The sequence below is a fragment of the Schistocerca gregaria genome, chromosome 1 (genome assembly GCF_023897955.1).
Source record: "Schistocerca gregaria isolate iqSchGreg1 chromosome 1, iqSchGreg1.2, whole genome shotgun sequence".
Lineage (NCBI taxonomy): Eukaryota > Metazoa > Arthropoda > Insecta > Orthoptera > Acrididae > Schistocerca > Schistocerca gregaria.
Genome location: NC_064920.1, coordinates 788,734,252 through 788,759,682, shown reverse-complemented (window position 1 = coordinate 788,759,682; position 25,431 = coordinate 788,734,252). Strand labels below are relative to the sequence as shown.

General features: G+C 41.0%; 1 protein-coding gene across 1 annotated transcript in view; it reads right to left on the bottom strand.

The window, feature by feature from the left end:
- The window catches only part of LOC126269529 (ribonuclease H1-like), a 126,251-nt gene that overhangs the window by 79,837 nt on the left and 20,983 nt on the right, over window positions 1–25,431 (bottom strand). The window contains exon 2 of the mRNA XM_049974000.1: window positions 21,346–21,978. Within this exon, the coding sequence (XP_049829957.1) occupies window positions 21,346–21,978 (633 nt within the window). The remainder of the gene's footprint in view (window positions 1–21,345; window positions 21,979–25,431) is intronic.

Sequence of the window (25,431 nt, the reverse complement as noted above, 5' to 3'; positions counted from 1 at the left end):
GGTTATCTATGGTTGTGTGCTGACTTTGTGGTTACTTGTTCTGTGTGTGGTATTTTCCTTGTTTCTCCTCTGTGAACCGAGATATTAAATTCCCTTGCACATTGCTTCTTCCTTGCAGTTGTGCCTTGAGAATGGCAAGGTGTGCCCCAGCCGAAATATCGGCGGTGGTCGACGATGTCACCCGGCAGCAAACCGTAAATTATTTGAATAAATTCAAAGAGTTACATCACAACGCTGCGAACTCTAAAACGAGAGTAAGAAAGGAAAGGGGAAATGTTTTCTTGCAGCATGAGAATGCCAAACCAAACACTTCATGTGCCACCATAGCAGAACTTCAGAGACTGAATCTCACCGCCATATGGCATCCTCCATACAGTCCAGATTTAGCACCGTCTGACTTCCATCCGTTCCTGATAATGAAAGAAGATCTGCAGGGACATCATCATGCTTCTGATGAAGGCGTTGAGAGAACTGTGGGGACATCATCATGCTTCTGATGAAGGCGTTGAGAGAACTGTGAAACTGTGGTTGTGGAAACAGAATATCGACTTCTTCCATGACGGATTCAGAAAACTTGTTCATCATTGGTAGAAATGTATCTAATTGGCTGGTGATTATGTGGGAAAGTAAATATTTGTAATTAAAGATCACATTCTAAGGATTATTTCTGCCTTTAATTTATGAAAATATTCCTATCAAAACCCAATTAACGAAGGTGGAGGAATTACTTTTCATTCAACCCTCATATCTACATCTACATCTACATCCGTACTCCGCAAGCCACCTGACGGTGTGTGGCGGAGGGTACCCTGAGTACCTCTATCGGTTCTCCCTTCTATTCCAGTCTCGTATTGTACGTGGAAAGAAGGATTGTCGGTATGCTTCTGTGTGGGCTCTAATCTCTCTGATTTTATCCTCATGGTCTCTTCGCGAGATATACGTAGGAGGGAGCAATATACTGCTTGACTCTTCGGTGAAGGTATGTTCTCGAAACTTTAACAAAAGCCCGTACCGAGCTACTGAGCGTCTCTCCTGCAGAGTCTTCCACTGGAGTTTATCTATCATCTCCGTAACGCTTTCGCAATTACTAAATGATCCTGTAATGAAGCGCGCTGCTCTCCGTTGGATCTTCTCTATCTCTTCTATCAACCCTACCTGGTGCGGATCCCACACTGCTGAGCAGTATTCAAGCATTGGGCGAACAAGCGTACTGTAACCTACTTCCTTTGTTGTCGGATTGCATTTCCTTAGGATTCTTCCAATGAATCTCAGTCTGGCATCTGCTTTACCGACGAGCAACTTTATATGATCATTCCATTTTAAATCACTCCTAATGCGTACTCCCAGATAATTTATGGAATTAACAGCTTCCAGTTGCTGACCTGCTATTTTGTAGCTAAATGATAAGGGACCTATCTTTCTATGTATTCGCATCACATTACACTTCGCTACATTGAGATTCAATTGCCATTCCGTGCACCATGCGTCAATTCGCTGCAGATCCTCCTGCATTTCAGTACAATTTTCCATTGTTGCAACCTCTCGATACACCACAGCATCATCTGCAAAAAGCCTCAGTGAACTTCCGATGTCATCCACCAGGTCATTTATGTATATTGTGAATAGCAACGGTCCTATGACACTCCCCTGCGGCACACCTGAAATCACTCTTACTTCGGAAGACTTCTCTCCATTGAGAATGACGTGCTGCGTTCTGTTATCTAGGAACTCCTCAATCCAATCACACAATTGATCTGATAGTCCGTATGCTCTTACTTTGTTCATTAAACGACTGTGTCAAACGCCTTGCGGAAGTCAAGAAACACGGCATCTACCTGTGAACCCGTGTCTAAGGCCCTCTGAGTCTCGTGGACGAATAGCGCGAGCTGGGTTTCACACGATCGTCTTTTTCGAAACCCATGCTGATTCCTACAGAGTAGATTTCTAGTCTCCAGAAAAGACATTATACTCGAACATAATACGTGATCCAAAATTCTACAACTGATCGACGTTAGAGATATAGGTCTATAGTTCTGCACATCTGTTCGACGTCCCTTCTTGAGAACGGGGATGACCTGTGCCCTTTTCCAATCCTTTGGAACGCTTCGCTCTTCTAGAGACCTACGGTACACCGCTGCAAGAAGGAGGGCAAGTTCCTTTGCGTACTCTGTGTAAAATCGAACTGGTATCCCACCAGGACCAGCGGCCTTTCCTCTTTTGAGCGATTTTAATTGTTTCTCTATCCCTCTGTCGTCTACTTCGATATCTACCATTTTGTCAACTGTGCGACAATCTAGAGAAGGAAGCACAGTGCAGTCTTCCTCTGTGAAACAGCTTTGGAAGAAGACATTTAGTATTTCGGCCTTTAGTCTGTCATCATCTGTTTCAGTACCATTTTGGTCACAGAGTGTCTGGACATTTTGTTTTGATCCACCTACCGCTTTGACATAGGACCAAAATTTCTTAGGATTTTCTGCCAAGTCGGTACATAGAACTTTACTTTTGAATTCATTGAAAGCCTCTCGCATAGCCCTGCATTTCGCTTCGCGTAATTTTTGTTTGTCTGCAAGGCTTTGGCTATGTTTATGTTTGCTGTGAAGTTCCCTTTGCTTCCGCAGCAGTTTTCTAACTCTGTTGTTGTACCACGGTGGCTCTTTTCCATCTCTTACGATCTTGCTCGGCACATACTCATCTAACGCATATTGTACCATGGTTTTGAACTTTGTCCACTGATCCTCAACACTATCTGCACTTGAGACAAAAGTTTTGTGTTGAGCCGTCAGGTACTCTGTAATCTGCTTTTTGTCACTTTTGCTAAACAGAAAAATCTTCCTACCTTTTTTAATATTTCTATTTACGGCTGAAATCATCGATGCAGTAACCGCTTTATGATCGCTGATTCCCTGTTCTGCATTAACTGATTCAAATAGTTCGGGTCTGTTGGTCACCAGAAGGTCTAATATATTATCGCCACGAGTCGGTTTTCTGTTTAACTGCTCAAGGTAGTTTTCAGATAAAGCACTTAAAAATATTTCACCGGATTCTTTGTCCCTGCCACCCGTTATGAACGTTTGAGTCTCCCAGTCTATATCCGGCAAATTAAAATCTCCACCCAGAACTATAACATGGCGGAGAAATCTACTCGAAATATTTTCCAAATTATTCTTCAGGTGCTGAGCCACAACAGCTGCTGAGCCCGGGGGCCTATAGAGACATCCAATTACCATGTCTGAGCCTGCTTTAACCGTGACCTTCACCCAAATCATTTCACAATTCGAATCTCCGTCAATTTCCTTCGATACTATTGCACTTCTTATCGCTATAAACACGCCTCCCCCTTCACTGTCCAGCCTATCTCTGCGGTATACATTCCAATCAGAGTTTAGGATATGTGAGAAGCTAGGAAAAACTGAAAGAACTGTAGAAGTAACAAAATGTAATAGTGAAGAGGATGAGGATCTTCAGGCTGAGCAAAGATGAGATATTAAGGCCATTTTGTGAAAGTGGGAGAGAGATAAGCCAAGAGCGACAAGAAGACATATGAATTTTGTCATATATTGAACCACCAAAGAAAGTGGTATAGGCATGCGTATTCAAATACAGAGCTACGTAAACACACAGAATACGGTGGTGTGGTCAACAACACTTACATAAGACAGCAAATGTCTGGCGCAGTTGTTAGATTGGTTACTGTTGCTACAATGGCCAGTTATCATGATTTAGGCAAGTTTGTAAGTGGCATTACAGTTGGCACACAAGCAAAGGGACACGGCATTTCTGAAGTAGCAACAAGGTGGGGATTTTCTCATATGATCACAAGTGTACTGTGAATATCAGGAATCTGGTAAAACATCAAATCTCTGACATCACTGCGGCCGGGATAAGATCCTGCAAGAACGGGACAAACGACAACTGAAGAGAATCATTCAACGTGACAGAATTGCAACCGTTTTGCACATTGCTGCAGATTTCAATGCTGGGCCATCAACCAGTGTCAGCGTGCAAACAAATTCAATGAAACATCACCAATATAGGCTTTGGGAGTCGAAGGCACATGTCACAGCCACAGTAAGCCAACCATTACCATGTCCACAAGCGTCTGCATTAGTATGCGTAAAATTCAATATACATCAACAAAACGCTGAAGGGCCACGCAAAATCACTTGTGCACCTGCACTGTTCTTCATACTAATAGCAATATTAGCAACTGCTTTATACACTGTCAAGGGCGAACACCTTCTCCTGCTATAATAACGCGGCATCTCTAAGTTGTTTAAAGCTGCTGCAAGTACAGCTGCTCGATGACTGACGCCATCTTTTCATATCTAACTGCAACTTCCACCTCTGGCACCTTACTAACTTCCAGTCTGAGAGCAATAGCAAGCTCAATGCCTATTAAAACTAGAGGCATCGCACCAGTCCCACCAACCTCGCCTATCATCCCTCCTTCCATATGGCTAAGTATTGCACAACAAATCATGAGCCATGACTCACAGAGATGCCCAGAGGTGCCTCATACACATAGCTTCCCAGGGTGCCCCTGAGAGCTACAACACGAGAAAGGCTAAAGCTGTCGAAAATATTGCTATTAGTAAGAAGAACAGTGTAGATGAGCACATGGTTTTGCATGGCCCTTCAGTTTTTTATGGATTTGTACTGAATTTTACGCTCACTAACACAGATGCTAGTGGACATGGTAATGGTTGGGTTACTGTGGCTCTAGTATGTGGTCAGGGTGTATATGTGGAAGAGGAAAAAAAAAAAAAAATTCCCGGATTTCCTGGTTAAAAATACACTTTCTCCCGGTTCCCGGATGAAAATACACTTTTTTCCGTGTTAAGTAACAGTATATTTTTCCTCAGAACTGTAAAATTTATCAATCATTTTAATGGTTGTGGTTTTATACACCGGCGTAGAATTTCCTGGCACTTTAGAAAACGAAACTCAGAGGAAAAAGCACATTTTGGAAAGATGTCTGATGCGCAGCAACATGTACAGTGCATATTTTCATATTACGAAAGAATAAATTCAAATTCCACCAAATACCGCATGTTTGGAGACGAAGTAAAAACTTTGAGGTTCGCCGATGACATTGTAATTCTGTCAGAGACGGCAAAGGACTTGGAAGAGCAGTTGAACGGAATGGACAGTGTCTTGAAAGGAGGATATAAGATGAACATTAACAAAAGCAAAACGAGGATAATGGAATGTAGTCAAATTAAATTGGGTGATGCTGAGGGAATTAGATTAGGAAATGAGACACTTAAAGTAGTAAAGGAGTTTTGCTATTTAGGAAGTAAAATAACTGATGATGGTCAACGTAGAGAGGATATAAAATGTAGACTGGCAATGGCAAGGAAAGCGTTTCTCAAGAAGAGAAATTTGTTAACATCGAATATAGATTTATGTATCAGGAAGTCGTTTCTGAAAGTATTTGTTTGGAGTGTAGCCATGTATGGAAGTGAAACATGGACGATAACTAGTTTGGACAAGAAGAGAATAGAAGCTTTCGAAATGTGGTGCTACAGAAGAATACTGAAGATAAGGTGGATAGATCACGTAACTAATGAGGAGGTATTGAATAGGATTGGGGAGAAGAGAAGTTTGTGGCACAACTTGACTAGAAGAAGGGATCGGTTGGTAGGACATGTTTTGAGGCATCAAGGGATCACAAATTTAGCATTGGAGGGCAGCGTGGAGGGTAAAAATCGTAGAGGGAGACCGAGAGATGAGTACACTAAGCAGATTCAGAAGGATGTAGGTTGCAGTAGGTACTGGGAGATGAAGCAGCTTGCACAGGATAGAGTAGCATGGAGAGCTGCATCAAACCAGTCTCAGGACTGAAGACAACAACAACAACAACCGCATGTTACTTTCCGAAGGATTGAAATCGAAACTGCAATGTGCTTTTGTAAGCCAGTCATAGTTCATGTCAAGCGATCTCACCAGCCAATGACAGCTGATATTCAGAGCATAGGACATGTGTTGTAGTCAGCCAATAGCAACATCACTGTTAAGTAGTGCGAACATACAAATAGGAAAAGGTAATGGTTTAAATTAATATACATAGCGTTGCTACAAGAAAAGAAAAGCTTTTACGTATAATATTGGTCTCTAAGATCAATAAGCTGCAAGAGAAGCTAAGCTTACACACATAATGTTGATCTATTTTGCGCATGTTACACTTTAAGATACATCATAGTCTTCCTAAAGCCTTTGACACATTTTGCTGTTGGCAGACACTTGTATGAGCACTGTGTTTTGTTGTTATATATGGTGCATTTCCTTTGCAACTCAAGTTTCATTTTCTTCTCTTTTTTTTCCTCTCATTTGTTTTTTATTGCTGCAGATTATTCTGCAGTAGCGAGATACGGTAATATTCTTTGAGAGTATTGGTTCTTACCAGTCAAAGTTACAAAACTTTAACTGAAAACTAAAACAATGAAAAATACCCGTAATTCTAAAAAATTCCCTGGTTTTTCCCACTTTTCTCCCCGATGAAAAAATTTCTGGGTTTTTCACACATCTCCCAGTTGTCCCAGGTCGTATACACCCTGGTGGTGGTAAAGTAGAGACCAATCATGACTGCAATACACAAAGCTTTATGCCTCGCCTGGGCCCATCAACACCGACATTGGACTGTTGATGACTGGAAACATGTTGCAAGGTTGGACGTTACTCATTTCAAATTGTATTGAATGGATGGACATGTACAGGTATGGACACAACCTCATGAATCAATGGAACCTGCATGTTAGCAGGGGACTGTTCAAGCTGGTGGAGGCTCTGTATTGGTGTGGGGCGTGTGCAGTTGAAGTGATATGGGACCCCTGATATGTATACATATGACTGACAGGTGGCATGTACATAAGCATTCTGTCTGATCACCTGCATCTACTCAAGTCCATTATGCATTCCAATGGACTTCCAGCAGGACAATGCAACACCCCATATGTGCCGAATTGCTACAATCTCTTCTCAGATTAAACACTTCCGCTGGCCACCAAACTCTGCAAACAAAACATTATTGAGCATAGCTGCAATGCCTTGCAACGTGCTGTTCAGAAGAGATCTCCACCCCTTCGTACTCTTATGGAATTATGAACAGCCCTGCAGGATTCAAGGCAACAATTCCCTCCAACACTACTTCAGACATTAATCAAATCTATTTCACGTCATGTTGCAGCACTTCTGCATGCTCATGTGGGGCCTTCACAATATTAGGCAGGTGTACCAGTTTCTTTGGCTCTTCAGTGTATATTGACTTGGTGATAAGATTGATATGTAGAAAAATACATACTGTAGATTAACAGTGTTATGCAGGATAGTATCAAGGGGGATGACACAAAAGAATTACATGCCATCAGTAGGAGTTTTACCGAAATGTGCGATTTGGTCAATTATTGGCAAAAGGAGCTCTATGAGTGTACATTTATCAACCAGAAAATTATGACCACCTACCTAATAGGCAGTATGACTAGCTCTGGCACTGATAACAGCAGTGATGTGTCGTGGTGTGGAGGCAATGATGCCTTAGTAGGTTGCTGGAGGGAGATGGCACTATATCTGCACACACACAAATCACCTAATTCCTGTAAATTGAGGGAGGATGACGATGAGCTCTGGTGCCATTTTCAATCACATCCCAGATGCATTCGATTGGGTTCAGATCTGGCGAGTTGGGGGACCAACACATCAACTGGAACTCATCATTGTGGTCCTTGAAACATTCCATCACACTCGTGGCCTTGTGACATCATATATTATCTTATTGAAAACGCCACCACTGTCAGGAAACATTATCCTCATGAAAACAAGGAAGTGGTCTTCAATCAGTGTACACTACTCCTTGGCAATCATAGTGCCTTGCACAAGCTCCTCTGGATCCGTGGATGCCCAAGTAAATGTTCCCAGAACATAACGGAGCCATTTGTTTCCGTTCTGTAGTACAGGTGTCAATGAGCTGTTCCCATGGAAGATGATGGATTGTGCTCTCCCATTGGCATGATGAAGAAGGTAGCAGGATACATCAGAACAGGTAATACACTGCCACTGCGCCAACGTCCAGTGCCGATGGTCGCGTGTCCATTTCAGTCGTAGCTGCCGATGTAATGTTATTAACATTGACACACCATCAGACACACTTGTACTCTGCCCAGCATTAAATTCTTATGTTAGTTCCACCATCTTTTGTTGCCTATCCTATTTTATCAGTCTGCCCAGCCTACATGTGTAATGAGAGGTGGTCACCCAACCCCACAATGTCTGGACATGGTTTCACCTTGGTTTCGCAACGTGTTGAAGACATTCACCACAGCACTCTTCGAACATCTGACAAGTTGTGCACTTTCCAAAATGCTCATGCTGAGTCTCCGGAACATCAAAATCTGCCCTTGGTCAAACTCAGATAGAGCATACGCCTTTCCCGCTCTACACACAGACTACATGTACTGTGTGTGTGTGTGTGTGTGTGTGTGTGTGTGTGTGTGTGTGTGTGTGTGACTAGCAGTCATTCCTCGTCAGGTGACGCAGCTTTTGCCTAGACAAGTTTACATCAATAGTAGGTTGATGGTCATAATGTCCTGGCTACCTGTTAATAATATCCAGGGGTGAGATGGAGCCAAGCATCTCAAAGAGCAGATAAATGCTGTCTATGAAAGGATAGGAAAGTGTGTTGATAATGAGGGTAAGTTGATACAGTATGTAAATGCAAAAGTAAATGCATGTAATAGGGGTGCTCAAGGTAAAACAGAATTTATCAAAAAATTAGTTTTTCACAAAAAGGTGAATAAAGATAGGTTGAGAAACAGGAGAATCTGGGGGGAATTTTGAGAAATGCTGTATGAGAGTCCAAGAAATCAGAATGTATGATTTAACAGATAGTGAGGAGGAAAATACATTGGAAAGTATCTTTGGAATTGTGCGAGAATACCAGGAAATTGGAATGAGTGTTTTGGTAGAGAATGAGGAGCAGGGAATGGCTCAAGATGATGTGTACACAACAAATAAGATAGCTGAAGCTGGTAATCCAATAGTGAATAGTGAGGATCAATGGTCCTTGCAAAGGAGTGCTAAATTGATACTACATGATGAATCTGGCAAAGATGAAACTACCTCATTTTGAGAATAGAATAGTAAGAACTTCATTGGAAAAAGCATATCTAACAATGGGATACAAGTTAAAGTAAAGGAAATTAATATTACTAACAAGATGTTAAAAGGAAGAGTAAAGAATCTGATTCCAAAGTGCCTGAATGTGTTTTCAAGTAACACAAACATACTGAAAAAGTAACAAAAAATAAGCTATACTGTTGACATGATTAAAGTAATATACAAAGCTGTAAATGTGTGACTAAAGAATTTATTTTCAAGGAAAATACTTTCTAGAAGTACAATATCAAGACAAAATGATGAGACATTATTCAATATTAAGAACAACATAAACCAGTACTACAAGAACTTTGAAGAGCAGTATATAAGGAGCAAGGTACCTTGCCAAAATCCAGTAGAAGTGACTAGAGAAAGCTGTTGGGGTATGACCAGCATGAATACCAGTTATTGGAAAAAGCACTTCTCTTGTAAACAAATAGGGATTAATTTAAAAAGTTAAATGTATATAACTATATATATAAATAAAATAGAAAGAAACTTCCACATGGGAAGACCACCTTCCCTACCCTCTGGCTCCTACCCTTGTAACTGCCCCCGGTGTAAAACCTGTCCTATGCACCCTCCCACCACCACCTACACCTACTCCAGTCCTGTAACCCGGAAGGTGTACACAATCAAAGGAAGAGCCACGTGTGAAAGCACCCACGTGATTTACCAACTGACCTGCCTACACTGTGACGCTTTCTATGTGGGATGGCCAGCAACAAACTGTCCATTCGCATGAATGGACACAGGCAGACATTGTTTGTTGGTAATGAGGATCACCCTGTGGCCAAACATGCCTTGGTGCACGGCCAGCACATCTTGGCACAGTGTTACACCGTCCGGGTTATCTGGATACTTTCCACCAACACCAACCTATCCGAACTCCGGAGATGGGAACTCGCCCTTCAGTATATCCTCTCTTCTCGATATCCGCCAGGCCTCAACCTCCGCTAATTTCAAGTTGCCGCCGCTCATACCTCACCTGTCTCTCAACAACTTCTTTGCCTCTGTACTTCCGCCTCGACTGACATCTCTGCCCGAACTCTTTGCCTTTAAATATGTCTGCTTGTGTCTGTGTATGTGCGGATGGATATGTGTGTGTGTGCGAGTGTACACCTGTCCTTTTTTCCCCTAAGGTAAGTCTTTCTGCTCCCGGGATTGGAATGACTCCTTACCCTCTCCCTTAAAACCCACATCCTTTCGTCTTTCCCTCTCCTTCCCTCTTTCCTGAAGAAGCAACCGTCAGTTGTGAAAGCTAGAAATTCTGTGTGTGTGTTTGTGTGTTTTATTTATTGTGTCTATCTACCGGCGCTTTCCCGCTTGGTATAACTATATATATAATAGGAAAAGACGATTTTACTGGGAAAAGGCCATTGTGTTTAAATATACACAAGGTCTCCTGGGTTGAATGGCCGCATGAACAATGCACCAATAGGGGTGTGACATTCAGTGGGGCATTTAAAAGGTGGCACCCACCTGGTCATCTTGATGCGAGTGACCTCTCGGGGTGGGGCAGCCAATTAGCAAGGCCATCGCCCATACATACATCACAGTGACATAAGCAGCAACGCCACCCAAGATGCAATGCTCGCATATAAAAAATGTGAATAGTAATTATTATTACAAATGAAGGAACTAATAAAGTTTATCAGTATATTATATCTAAAACATGTTTCCCTGCTGCATTCACCTATAATAAAATGCACAATGCCTGGAACTCGGAAGATATGGAGCCATAACAACAGAATGACCACAGCTGAAATCAGTATCAGAGCTCCACTCAAAAAAGAAACATGCACAATTGGAAACTGCATAAAGAAGGCAGCCAATGATTAAACATAATGAGGGTACTGCACCAGGATCAGGCAGATGTGATCAATGAGTATAACATGGTGTGAATGAAAGGAATGTCACAGTACAGTGTGCCATAAAAGAATGACTGTCGAGTCACGTGTGTTCCTCAAAAGTGTTGTGGTGGACAGCGAACTGCTACTGTACAGCAAAAGGAGAATAAATACCCCGCATGTAGTGGTACTGGTCATCTTGAGCGATAATGAGTCACTAGTAAAGGCACATACTTTCATGTCTATGTTTATGTAATGACAAAATGTTAAGAAAATCTTTATGGATTTTGATTGGTTGGTAACTACACCACAGAAAATGTGAGCAAAAAGTTTAATTTTGTGTTTATAAATTATCGTAACGAAATACTATCAAAGAACTCCATTTCATGAGAATGTCACAAATTTTGTGTTCATTGTCTGGAAAACTGAATCTAAAATATGTCATTTCCTATACTATATTACTTTGTATAAATTTTTCATCTGTCAGAAAGGGTAATGGGTATGGACATTACAAGAGTATGAGAAATGAAATGAGAATATTGTGTTGATATTTAAGAGCCTGAAAATCTGTATGTTTTTGATAGTTATGTACAATCGTAAAATCTATTTTTTTTTTAATCTCCAACAAGATCATCTGAAAACTTGGGGAAAAAGTTTAAGTTTACTGCATAGGAAAGAAGAAAGGACCAGTACGTACAGGTCTATGAACCATAACATTGGGACTTTATTACTTTCAAAATTGGAATTTTCTTTCTGAAACTTCAATTTTTAAAATTCGTGTTGTTGTTGTTATGGTCTTCAGTCCTGAGACTGGTCTGATGCAGCCCTCCATGCTACCCTATCCTGTGCAAGCTTCTTCATCTACCAGTACTTAACGCAACTTACATCCTTCTGAATCTGCTTAGTGTATTCATCTCTTGGTCTCCTCCTGTGATTTTTACCCTCCACGTTGCCCTCCAATGCTAAGTTTGTGATCCCCTGATGCCTCAGAACATGTCCAACCAACTGATCCCTTCTTCTGAGTCAAGTTGTGCCACAAACTCCTCCCCAATTTGATTCACTACCTCCTCATTAGTTATGTGAGCTACCTATCTAATCTTCTTCATTCTTCTGTAGCACCACATTTCGAAAGCTTCTATTCTCTTCTTGTCCAAACTGTTTATCGTCCTTGTTTCACTTCCATACATGGCTACACTCCATACAAATACTTTCAGAAACGACTTCCTGACACTTAAATCTATACTCGATGTTAACAAATTTCTCTTCTTCAGAAACGCTTTCCTTGCCATTACCAGTCTACATTTTATATCCTCTCTACTTCGACCATCATCAGTTATTTTGCTCCCCAAATAGCAAAACTCCTTTACTACTTTAAGTGTCTCATTTCCTAATCTAATTCCCTCAGCATCACCCGACTTAATTCAACTACATTCCATTATTCTAATTTTGCTTTTGTTGATGTTCATCTTATATCCTCCTTTAAAGACACTGTCCATTCCGTTCAACTGCTCTTCCAAGTCCTTTGCCGTCTCTGACAGAATAACAATGTCATCGGCGAACCTCAAAGTTTTTATTTCGTCTCCATGGACTTTAATACCTACTCCGAATTTTTCTTTTGTTTCCTTTACTGCTTGCTCAATATACAGATTGAATAACTCGGGGAGAGGCTACAACACTGTCTCACTCCCTTCCCAACCACTGCTTCCCTTTCGTGCCCCTCAACTCATAACTGCCATGTGGTTTCTGTACAAATTGTAAACAGCCTTTCGTTACCTGTATTTTATTCCTGCTACCTTTAGAGTTTCAGAGAGAGTATTCCAGTCAACGTTGTCAAAAGCTTTCTCTAAGTCTACAAATGCAAGAAATGTAGGTTTGCCTTTCCTTAATCTTTCTTCTAAGATAAGTCGTAAGGTCAGTATTGCCTCACGTGTTCCAACATTTCTATGGAACCCAACTGATATTCCCCAAGGTCAGCTTCTACCAGTTTTTCCATTCGTCTGTAAAGAATTCGCGTTAGGATTTTGCAGCTGTGACTCATTAAACTGATAGTTCAGTAATTTTCACATCTGTCAACACCTGTTTCTTTGGGATTAGAATTATTATATTCTTCTTGAAGTCTGAGGGTATTTCGCCTGTCTCATACATCTTGCTCATCAGATGGTTCAGTTTTGTCAGGACTAGCTCTCCCAAGGCCGTCAGTAGTTCTAATGGAATGTTGTCTACCCCCGAGGCCTTGTTTCGACTCAGGTCTTTCAGTGCTCTGTCAAACTCTTCACGCAGTATCGTATCTCCCATTTCATCTTCATCTATATCCTCTTCCATTTCCATAATATCGTCCTCAAGTACATCGCCCTTGTATAGACCCCCTATATACTCCATCCACCTTTCTGCTTTCTCTTCTTTGCTTAGAACTGGGTTTCAATCTGAGCTCTTGATATTCATACAAGTGGTTCTCTTATCTCCAAAGGTCTCTTTAATTTTATTGTAGGCAGTATCTATCTTACCCTTAGCGAGATTAGCCTCTACATCCTTACATTTGTCCTCTAGCCATCCCTGCTTAGCCATTTTGCACTTCCTGTCAATCTCATTTTTGAGACGTTTGTATTCCTTTTTGCCTGCTTCATTTACTGCATTTTTATATTTTCTCCTTTATCAATTAAATTCAATATTTCTTTTGTTACCCAAGGATTTCTATTAGCCCTCGTCTTTTTACCTACTTGATCCTTTGCTGCCTTCACTACTTCATCCCTCAAAGCTACCCATTCTTCTTCTACTATATTTCTTTCACTCATTACTGTCAATTGTTCCAATGCTCTCCCTGAAACTCTGTACAACCTCTTGTTCTTTCAGTTTATGCAGGTCCCATCTCCTCACATTCCCACCTTTTTGCAGTTTCTTCAGTTTTAATTTACAGTTCATAACCAACAGATTGTGGTCAGAGTCCACATCTGCCCCTATATATGTCTTACAATTTAAAACCTGGTTCCTAAATCTCTGTCTTACCATTATATAATCTATCTGAAACCTGTCAGTATCTCCAGGCTTCTTCCATGTATACAACCTCATTTTATGATTCTTGAACCAAGTGTTAGCTATGATTAAGTTATGCTCTGTGCAAAATTCTACCAGATGGCTTCCTCTTTCATTTCTTACCCCCAATCCATATTCACCTACTATGTTTCCCTCTCTCCCTTTTCCTACTCTCTAATTCCAGTCACCCACGACTTAAATTTTCGTCTCCCTTCACTACCAGAATAAATTCTTTTATCTCATCATACATTTCATCAATATCTTCATCATCTGCAGAGGTAGTTGTCATATAAACTTGTACTACTGTAGTAGGCATGGGCTTCGTGTCTATCTTGACCACAATAATGCGTTCTCTATGCTGTTTGTAGTAGCTGTATTTTTCTCATTTCAAAACGCACTTTTTTCCCATGTGTAAAGACAATATACCCAGGTGACAGTACATGTTTTGTGTGTTAAGTGGCAACATACTTTTCCTTGAAGATGCAGAACTTACCAATGTTTTGAATGGTAAAGGTTTTATACACCAGTGTAGAACTTCCCAATACTTTATGAAATGAAACCCAGAAAAAAAAACAATGCATTTTGGATAGATTTTAGATGTGCGGCAACATGTATACTGCATATTTTCGTATTACAAATGTTCAAATACAAATTCCATCAAATACAGCATGGTAGCTTTCAAAGTGCTGAAACAAAGATTGCAATGCACTTTTGTCAGCCAGTCATAACTCATGTCAAGTGATCTCGCCATTCAATGACAGCAGATACTCAGAGCATACGACATGTGATGTAATCTGCCAACAGCAAAAACAGTGTTAAGTAGTGGGAACCCACAAACAGGAAAAGTTAATTATTTAAATTTCATATACAGTATGGCTCCAAGAAAAGCTAAGCACTCACATATAATAATGGTCATCAAATTTACTTTCCTCCCCCCCCCCCCCCCTCCCCGGGTGTCATTAGGCAGGATTAAACTGCAGAAGCTAAATATTTCTGACTAGCATTATTATAAATTTCACCACTGTACACCAAACATTTTGTGCTGATATATATCCCATCGAGCACTTCGACTTTTCCATAGAAAAGCCAATTACATGTGAAAATGCTCAAGAACTCACCTCACACTTTTTTCTAAAGAATAATTATAACAGAGGTAGTGAAAAGTCTTTACAAAATTACATGCACTGGAATAAACACAGGTAGGAACTGATAAGAATAAATAATTATTAACCAAGGCATCAGACAAGGGTGTGGACTATCACGTACCCATATCAAACCTACCCCCAATTCGACAGCTGCTACCCTTGCCATACCAAGAAGTCCCTTCCACGCAGCACAGCCACCTGTAGCTGTCGCATCTGTAGTGACAAGCGGTCCTTCTTGAAATATATCCAGGGTCTCACTGAGGTCTTTACAGATCGTAATCACACTCCCAGCCTTGTATCAAAAGACATCTCCTGTGCTGTATCTTTCCAGTTCCCCAACATCTCCCAAAGCCCCACCATTCGGCCACAGAGGAGCATTCGCCTCATGACTCAGCACTACCCAGGACTGGAGCAACTGAATTACATTCTCTGTCTGAGTTTCAACTACCTCTCATCGTGCCCTGAAATGTGAATGTCCTACCCACTATCCTTCCTACTCCTCCCACAGTGGTATTCCACTGCCCACTGTACACACACAATATCCTCAGCCATCCCTACACAACCCCTGCTTCCAATCCCTTGCTTCATGGCTCATATCCCTGAAACAGATGCAGATACAAGACCTGGCCCACACATCCTCCCACCATCACCTACTTAAGTCCGGTCACAAACATCACCTATCCATCAAAGGTAGGGCTACCTGTGAAAACAAATGTGACCTACAAGCTAAGATGTAACCACTGTGCTGCATTCTATGTGGGCATGACAGCCAACAAGATGTCTGCCCGCATCAATGGCCACTTACAAACTGTGGCCTAGAAACAGCTAGACCACTCTGTTGCAGACCATGCCACCCAACATGCCATTCTTCATTCCATTGACTTCTTCACAATCTGTCCTATCTGGATCCTTCCCAACAACAGCAGCTTTTCTGAATTGTGCAGGTTGGAACTCTGCCCTGCAATTATACCCTAGGTTCCCATAAGCCCCCTAGCCTCAACCTTCATAAGTCATTGTGCTTACCCATCTAGCCCTATCCCAGTTCCCATTCCTGCACTACACAGCCCCCTATTATACAAACGCATGCAGTCTTTTCACTTCTCTCATTTTCCACTTCTCCCCTCCCCCACCCCCCTTCCCCCTCACCATCTGTCTAACCTCCAGACTGCACCTCTCCACACCCATTCCTCTGTGCTCCCACAAGCAGCACTTTACCATCCCCCCCCCCCCCCCCCCCGTACCCCACTATCTCTCCCCCTCCTGCCCCAGCCACCTACTTACCCCCACCACCTGTTGGCCTCTCCCATCATGCGCTGCTACTCGCAGTCTTACTTCAGCTGCCACACTCTGTGTGTGTGTGTGTGTGTGTGTGTGTGTGTGTGTGTGTGTGTGTGTTTGCACGAGCACGCGTGTGTTGTCTATTTTCAACAATTACTACAGTGAATCTATGACCATTTGTGATGAGTGATTCTATTCTCATCAACAGGCTACATATAGCATCATTACACAATTTATCACATCCTGAGGTACATGGTACAACATGGCTAGTGAAGCGAGCTTTTTTCTAACCAAACATGGAAACAGACTGCAGGACATTTGTGCTACAATGTGTGGCATGTCAACAATAAGATCAGCCATCATATTGATGCACCCCATGGCACATTTGTCCCACCGAAACAACAATTTGACTGTATATCTGGAGATCATCTGCCCCCTCCCACCATCCAAAGGATAAACGCAGCCGCTGATCGCTTCATTCGCTGGCCTAAAGTGTTCCCCTTGGCTGACATTAACACTGAAACAGTTGCAACCACATTCTTCCAATGATGGATTGACCATTTCAGAGCACCTTCATGTATTACAACCAACCAGGCCAGACAATTAAGAGTTGCACCTATTCAAAACACTTTCTGTCCTATGAGGCAGGAAGCACGTTATTACTACAATGTATCACTCGGCAGTGAATGGATTAGTAGAAAGCATGCATTGACAATTCACAGTATCCCTCCAGTGTCACGACTCACAACAGTGGACAGAATCACTACCAATCGTAATCCTCGACCTCCGTGTATCCATAAAGATTGACTTAAAAGTCATGACTGCAGTGCTTGTCTACGGCCAACTGATTTGACTGTCTGGCGAGTTCCTCAGCAACATACTAAATGACCTCATTGTGGCATCTGACTTCTGTGTTCACAAATTCAGCAGCTACGTCCCAGTGCATCAAGGCATCACCACACTTGCTGCCCTTTCATTTTCAACATCCTCTGAAAGTTTACTCAAGTCTTTGTTGAATATGATGCAGTATGCAAGTCAATGCACACACCATATAATGGACCACATCCAATTATCAGCAGAGAGCAGATGATGTTTGATGTTGATGTTATGGGAACACCAACCACCACCTCCCTTGACAGAGTCAAGCCTACCTTTAGCACCTGCTACATCGGTACAAACCCATCACCGGATAGGGCAATGACAGGACTGACTCGCTCACCACTCCGTCTCCCATCACAAACCAGTCACAAGAGGTGTCAGATGCTCACACTGACTATTTGATGACAGCTTGAGCAACATCCATCATTACAGGATCAAGATGTTACGTCTGTTTCAACAAGACATACCACTAGCACTTAGGGAGTAGTGGTGAAGTGATTATGCTTGGCTCATAATTGTGACAACATTGCACAAAGTGTATACTCCACATCACCTAATCTCTTACAAACATCTGCCATGCTTAAATGAATAATTAGTGCTTTCGAATACTCCACGCACCCAACTTTTAATGCAGGGCATAAAAATATTGGCTTCAATTTATGTCCACTCCCACCCAGCATCACATGGGGCACTGTTGGTTACAGCCACAGCATCAACAGGCCATGTCACAGCAGCAGCCACATGCCGCCCTTCCGTCTTGCTTTTACTGCTTCGTCCAACAAGAGCGTGCTGCATGTCCTAAGTATTGGGTGGTTTGAAACAAGTGACGAAAGAAAAGCCACACTGCATCGGTGTGTAACCGCTCTTCAAAAATAGGGGACACAATAGTAACAGTAGTACCGATGGACATTAACTACAATGACTGTTTTCCCAAAAGAATCATTTATTGACTTGCATGTGTTTAATAAATAGCTAAAAATGCATGTGGATACAGTAAACACACAAACATACGTGGACTTGGGCTCCCCTCGCCTCACACACGTTTAACAGAAGTTGGTTAGCTACAATAAACAGCAGATTCGAATCCTAGATCAGTTCTCTGCTCTTGTATCTTACAAACCTGTTGTTCATCCTCTCACTTTCCTTGTTGCAGATCATTCCCATACAGCAGACCCGTTCAGGTTAAATGCATTAAACACTTTCAGTTTCCCCATTGCCGATGAGGTACATTTAGTGTCAGATTGATCTCCATATCAGCAGCTGGAGTTCCTCTGCTCTGAGTTTTTGCCTCTATTTACCCCTGGACTACATTGTGTACTCAGTTTTCAAGCCCACTTCACCAATAAAGAGTTCACCTGCCCTCGTTTTTCTTGGATGCAACAGGTACCTGTTACAATGAGCGACTCTGTCAAGGCCAAATTAGACCATTTGACATCACTCAACGTCATTCGGCCTGTTTCTTCCAGTGAATGGGCTACACCACTGGTCATCATTAAGAAGCCACTTCGACTCTGCAGTGACTTCAGAGTAACGATTAATGCACAGTCCATGATACACAATACCCTTTCCCTCACCCTGAAGAGTTGCCCACAAAATTGTCATCTGGCTACTACTTTTCAAAGACTGATTTGTGAGAAGGGTACCTCCAGCTCCCCTCGGATGAGGCCAGTGGATGCCTTCTCATTGTCAATAGACCTTTCGGTCTATACCAATATCAACGCTTGCCTTTTGGCATCACTAGCATGCCCGCAATTTTTCAACATTTTTTAGAACAGCTGACAGTCTCTGTATTCAGCTGCATCAGTTACCTCAACAGTATCATTGTTTTAGGTTCTTCCAACAAAGGCCACCTTAGCAATATCCAATTGTTGTTTTCTATTTTGAAGTCTGCAGGTCTCAAGTGCAATCTTGCCAAATCTCAATTTTTTTCAGTCATCAATTGAGTACCTAGGTTTTGAGGTTTCTCACACTGGGGTCAAGGCGTTATGTCACTCTGTGGCCGACCTCTGTTAAGAAACAACAGGCATTTCAAGGTAAACTTGCATACTACCAGAAGTTTTTACCAGATGCATCCACTGTTGCTCAGTTCCTTTTGCCTTTCTTCTAGTCCACAGCTTGTGACCAAGCATTCACTTTGCTTAAACCTAAGCTTCAATCCACCCCTCGTCTGGAAACTTTTCAGCTGAGTGAGCATCTTTGTGTTGGTTACATATGCCTCCCAGTGCAGTCTTCGCGCAGTGTTGGCACACAAATATGCGGATGGTCTGTTGTAAGACTTTTTTTGTGCTTAGCGACTTTATGTTGCATACATCGTGTTTTTTCTTGCTATAACAGCAACTATGTACAATGGTATTTTCTGTGTTGTCTACATGTGCAGTTCTGTCTCACTTGCCCTGCAGTGTTTTTATGGTCTTACTCCAATCAGAAAATACAAATCTTGTGACTTTTGACACTTTAATGTTAGAAAATAATGTGCTACAATACCAGAATCATTCACATTTAAGGAACAGTACAAAATACACCTTCGAACAGAAGGAACGAAAAATAACATATATTTTTCTTCAAATCAGTTTACAACTCATTTGTTGATTCCAAGTTATTCCTATTTAATTGTATACAAACACACACAACATTTGAAGGAACTAAAACAGGACATATGTAAGAATAATGTATAATAGATACTACAGGAACAAAAAGAATCAGTATAACTGATAAGTATCAGAAAGAGATGGCCAGGGTGGCCGAGCGGTTTGAGGCGCTACAGTCTGGACCCACGTGACCGCTACAGTCACAGGTTCGAATCCTGCCTCAGGCATGGATGTGTGTGATGTCCTTAGGTTAGTTAGGTTTAAGTAGTTCTAAGTTCTAGGGGACTGATGACCTCAGCAGTTAAGTCCCATAGTGCTCCGAGACATTTGAACCAATACAAGAAAGAAGTCAAAAGCAGCCATCAAAATTAAAAATAAAAGTCAAAGTCAGTCCACAGGGCCGAAACATTCCTATTGGGAAGGTTTGGTACAAGAAAAAGCACAGTAAGTATCAATACCTCAAGAGAGAATAATCAGTGGAAACATTGAAAAAACAGGATAAATAGAGGAAATAAATACAGGAGGGGGGCAGACTGGGTGTGGGGAAGGGGGAGAGGGAAGTGGAAGAGGCGGGGAGAGAATGCTAAACTAGAATCAAAAGTACTGCATTCACAGTGCCAACTACAATGCTACCGCATGTTACATTGTTTAGTGGTCAAGGCTAAAGCAGGCAATGAACTCAAAGTCATACTACTTCCACAAATTCCTTTGCTCCCAGAAAGGGGTCATGCTATATGGTGGATAGGGTACTGATCAAAATGTACTAGTCACTGGTTGCTACTTCAATTGTGTCTTATACAAATCCTTTCTCCCCCCCCCCCCCCCCCCCCCCCCCTCAGTTAAACTACTCTAAGTACCTTCTTCATTACAAGTTATCTTTGAATTTCAACTAAAAAAAATTGCAACAAAACACAGTTAAAAGATAGTTCTGATGTAATTAAACTGTCCTCAAGACATTTGAGTATCATCTTTATCTACAATAATGATGGGAGCTGAAGAAATTAATTCAAATTTGTGCTTTGGTTGGGACTTGAACCTGGGTCTTCTTGCTTACTAGGCAGTTATGCTAGCCATTACAACACCACAGGACAAGAGCTAACATAGCTGCATGGACTACCCTAGATCAATGCCCTCTGGGAAGCTGAAGATGCAAATTGAAGTTTGTGTTACAGAGGGCATTGGACTAGTGTAGTCCCTGCAGCTATGTTAGTTATTGTATTGTTCTGTGGTGTTGTAATGGCTAGCATACCTTCCTAGTAAGCAAGGAGACCCAGGTTCAATTCCTAGACATGGCACAAATTTTAATTCGTTTCCTCAGCTTCCACCATTGCAGGAAAAATAAGCATTTTACTTATAAACTACTATGCTTGTTGTATGCATATTATCCACACAGTGTTTTTTAAATTGAGCTTAAGAAGTACTAACCTGTTTCCAAGAACTTTTGGCTTAGTTTCTTCATACAATATTTCTTTTAGAAGTTGTCTACGAGATTCAGTACCATTGTCTTTCGGAACTAACTCAGTTTTCTGTGCTTTCAAATTGATTATTTTTTCTCTGAGGAGACCAAACTCCTCTTCGAATATTTTCTCCACTTTATTTATATCATCAAGTCTTGATTTTATTACAACATGATCCACGTCAGATTTATCAAAAATTTTTGATTCCATTTTAGAAAGCCTTGAATCAAGAGCTTGAAAATTCTCTCTCAATTCATCTAGCTCCTCCCGTATTCTTTTTGTTATTTCATCCTGTTTCTCTTCCAGTTGTGACAGTCGCTTGTAAATATCTGACACTGTTGCCTTCTCTTCATTATTGTGTTGGTCAGCAGCTACGCCACTGTCTGCTCGATGTTTCACAGCATTTGAAATAGCCTCTACATATATATTAGCTATCTCATCAGTCGTATAAGGACTTCTACTTAGAATCTCTCTTTTGATTGTTGTTGGGTGAGATGAATTTGTGCAAAACTGGCTTACAAAATTTCTTGCTTCAACTTCAGTGGAAAATTTCCTGTATTTTGCTCCAGGAAACTGATCTACCTGCTTCTTGCAGTCTGACCTGAAAAACAAAATTTACTCTGTCAGTAATGCACCTATATTCACATAATTTGATGAAAGTATGTTAGTTCCATCACAATTATAATAAAACTATTTCAACACAATAATAACAATAATTATAATAATAATGTTAAACATTTAATTTCCTTTGCGTTGATGAGTTTACATACAAGTTGGAAAACAAATAAAAGAGCACCGACTGTAAAGCACAGAAGACTATGCAACTTCATTAATTTAAAAAGCTAATAAAAATTAAAGACCTCGCAATGACACAAACACTTCACTTATTAGTTCAACACTCATCCAAATCTGAACTTCCCAATATACCTCTCCTCCAAAAACTCAACACTTTCTTCTAGAACCATCTAAGGCAATATTAATTTTTTATGGTAGTAATACAGAAGTCGGGATCTAAATCTACATTCATACTCTGTGAAGCAATGAAGTGCATGGAACTGGGCACTTCCCATTATAACAGTTGTAATGACTTATTCAATTTCTATTCACATATGGAGCACTGGACAATTGCTTGCTTAAATGTGAATGTGCACACTGTAATTAATCTTATCTCCATAGCACTATTCTTGGAGCTCTGTAAGAAAGCTTTCACTGGATGGTTTGCATCTATCTCCAAGTGTCTACCAAGTTCAGTGGTTTCAGCATCACCATGGCACCCTCCCTTGGGTCAAACAAACTTGTGGCCATTGATGCTACACTCACTTGTATACATTCAGTTTCCTGGTTATCTCTGTGTGATATGGGGCCTACATACTTGTGCAATGTTCTGGGATGGGTTATGCAAGTGTTTTGAAAGCAATCTCATCTGTAGACTGATAGCATTTCCCTACTATTCTACCCATGACACAAAGTCTGCCACTGATTTTCCTACAAATTATTAACCTGGGTATTCATATGAGTAGACTGTTTTCAATTGTCTTTCATGACAATGTCATCATAGGACAAGTCCACAATTTTACATTTCTGAATGTATTTTACATTTCTGAATATTTAAAGCAAGTTGCCAATCTTTGAAATTTTATCAAAGTATGACTGAATATTTGCACAATTTGTTTCAGACAGCACTTCATCATATAGTATCATATCATCTGCTAAAAGTCTGCGGTTGCTATTAATATTGTCTGCATGGTCATTAATGTACACCACAAACAGCAAGGACCCCAATACACTTCTCTGGAGAATGCCTGAAGTTATTTCTACATCTTTCAATAACTCTCCATCCACGATGATAAGCTACATGCTGCCTACCAAAAAGTATTTAATCCAGTCACTAATTTTGCTTGAGTCACAAATTTCACTTGATACCAGATGTGATTTAATTTTCGGTAATAAGTGTAAGTGCAGAACTGAGTCAAATGCTTTCCTGAAGTCAGAAATACTGCATATACCTGACTGACTCGATCCAAAGCTTTCAGTATGTCATGTGATAAAAGTGCAAGTTGTGTTTCACATGATTGATGTTTTCAGTATAAATGCTAGTTGGCATGGAGGTGGTCATTCTGTTCGAGATATTTCTTTTTACATTTGAGTTTAGAATTTTTTCTTAAAATTCTACAACAATAAAATGTCAAGGATATCTGATGGTAGTTTTGTGAATCATTCCTGTTATCTTTTTTACACATGGGCATTGCCTGTGCTTTAATCCAACCACTGGGCATGCATGTGCTTTAATCCAACCACTTAACATGATTTTTGTTTGAGGGACATACCTTAGATTACAGAAAAACTTGGGCCAACTCACCTACACATGCAACATAGAATCTGACAGGCATTCCACCTGACCCTTGAGCGTTGTATTTTCTAGTGGCTGTTTCTGGACACCAGTGATGCCAATATTTATTTCACTCACCTTTGCGATGGCGAGATTTAAAATGGGCAATCACAGTTGCCCCAAGTGAAATTCCCTGATATTTCCTTGATTTCCAGAAATATTTTAGCATTTTTCCCTGACAAATTTTGAGATCTCAAGGGTAAGTTATGACGTAAGTTGAAAATATGTCTTTGCAGTTACAGTACAAGAAACAATAATGCAAATGAGAAAATATCTAAAAAAAATTGCAAGCAGATGGCGTTTCCTGATGTGAGCAAAAATCTTACGTACTTACATCAACATCTTTTGTAATGAACTGTTTTTAGATGGAGAAAGGCAAATGTTATACGTGTTTCATTCAGACCACTGATGTTATTTTATTTCAATAAAACAAAACACATATTGTTGACGAAAACACGCATTTCCTTGGAGTTGCAAGACATACTTAAAATACCTTCAGAAATAACCTCAGAAAACGTAGGCCTCTTGAAAGAAGTGTATAAGGTGGGAAGAATTGTGTAAACCAACATTGTATGTGACCGCGAATGAAATTTGGCTCTCCTATGTTCATTATTGTCGGTTATTACCCACTGTGTTATGTCTATTATTTTACAGACATTTTGTGATTTTTCTTTCAAGAAATATGTGAGTACATAGCATACAAACCATCAATGACAAACACCATTTTCTTCTTCTTATCATCCATACTTTCTAACATATAAATCAGTTTTGAAGTGCCAAAAGGTACTAGAACAAATAAAATGTCTATAAAACACCACACTGCACATTGTACTTGCAGTGAGATGGTCGCAAATCCTGAAATGCAGCGCCCATGTTCTCTGGCGTGCTGAAGAACATCTCAGTCCTGGGCCCTTGAATAAATCATGAAAATCTGCTGCATTATGCCACACACAAACAGACCTAGACCCAGCCTGTGGGCAAATGGGTGCACTAGATCTGACAGGCAGGACCTGTACATTAGTGGGAACTGAATGGCTTCAGATCGACAGGCCTGATCCATTACAGATACCCGCAGAAATGGCCTGTGGTTTTGGCCCATTATGGATATCCACAAGTGTGGCTAGCTATTCAAGAGCCACAGACAACATGTTGATGAAATGAGATCACAGTGATCCATCCATGCAACAGATAACCTGTTCAAATACTCTGAGAATCAATAATAATGAGGATAGGTAGCAACTCACCATAAAGATGAGTGCAGAGCCATAGACAGGCATGTGGAAAATACAATCACACCCTCACTACTAAATTTTCAGCCATAGGTTTTGTCAGAAAACAAGAGTACACACATATTCACACAATCACTCAGGCACAACTCTTGCACATATGACTGCTATCTCTGGCCGCTGCGTTCACAGTATCTGAGTATTGGATACAAGCAAACCACTCATGCCTCCCTGCCTCTCGATGGCAGCTGCTAGGGTAGCGGCTAGAAGTGGTGGCAGCACTGACTGCAAGCTGAAGGGGGTAGTAGGAAGGACAGAAGCAGTAGGAATGATGGAGAAGGGAAGCAGTGCACGTACTCAGCTGCACCCACTCAGAGACAATACACGACACCTCAGTAAATAAACCATTTCATCTAATGAGACAAAACAAGATCATCCC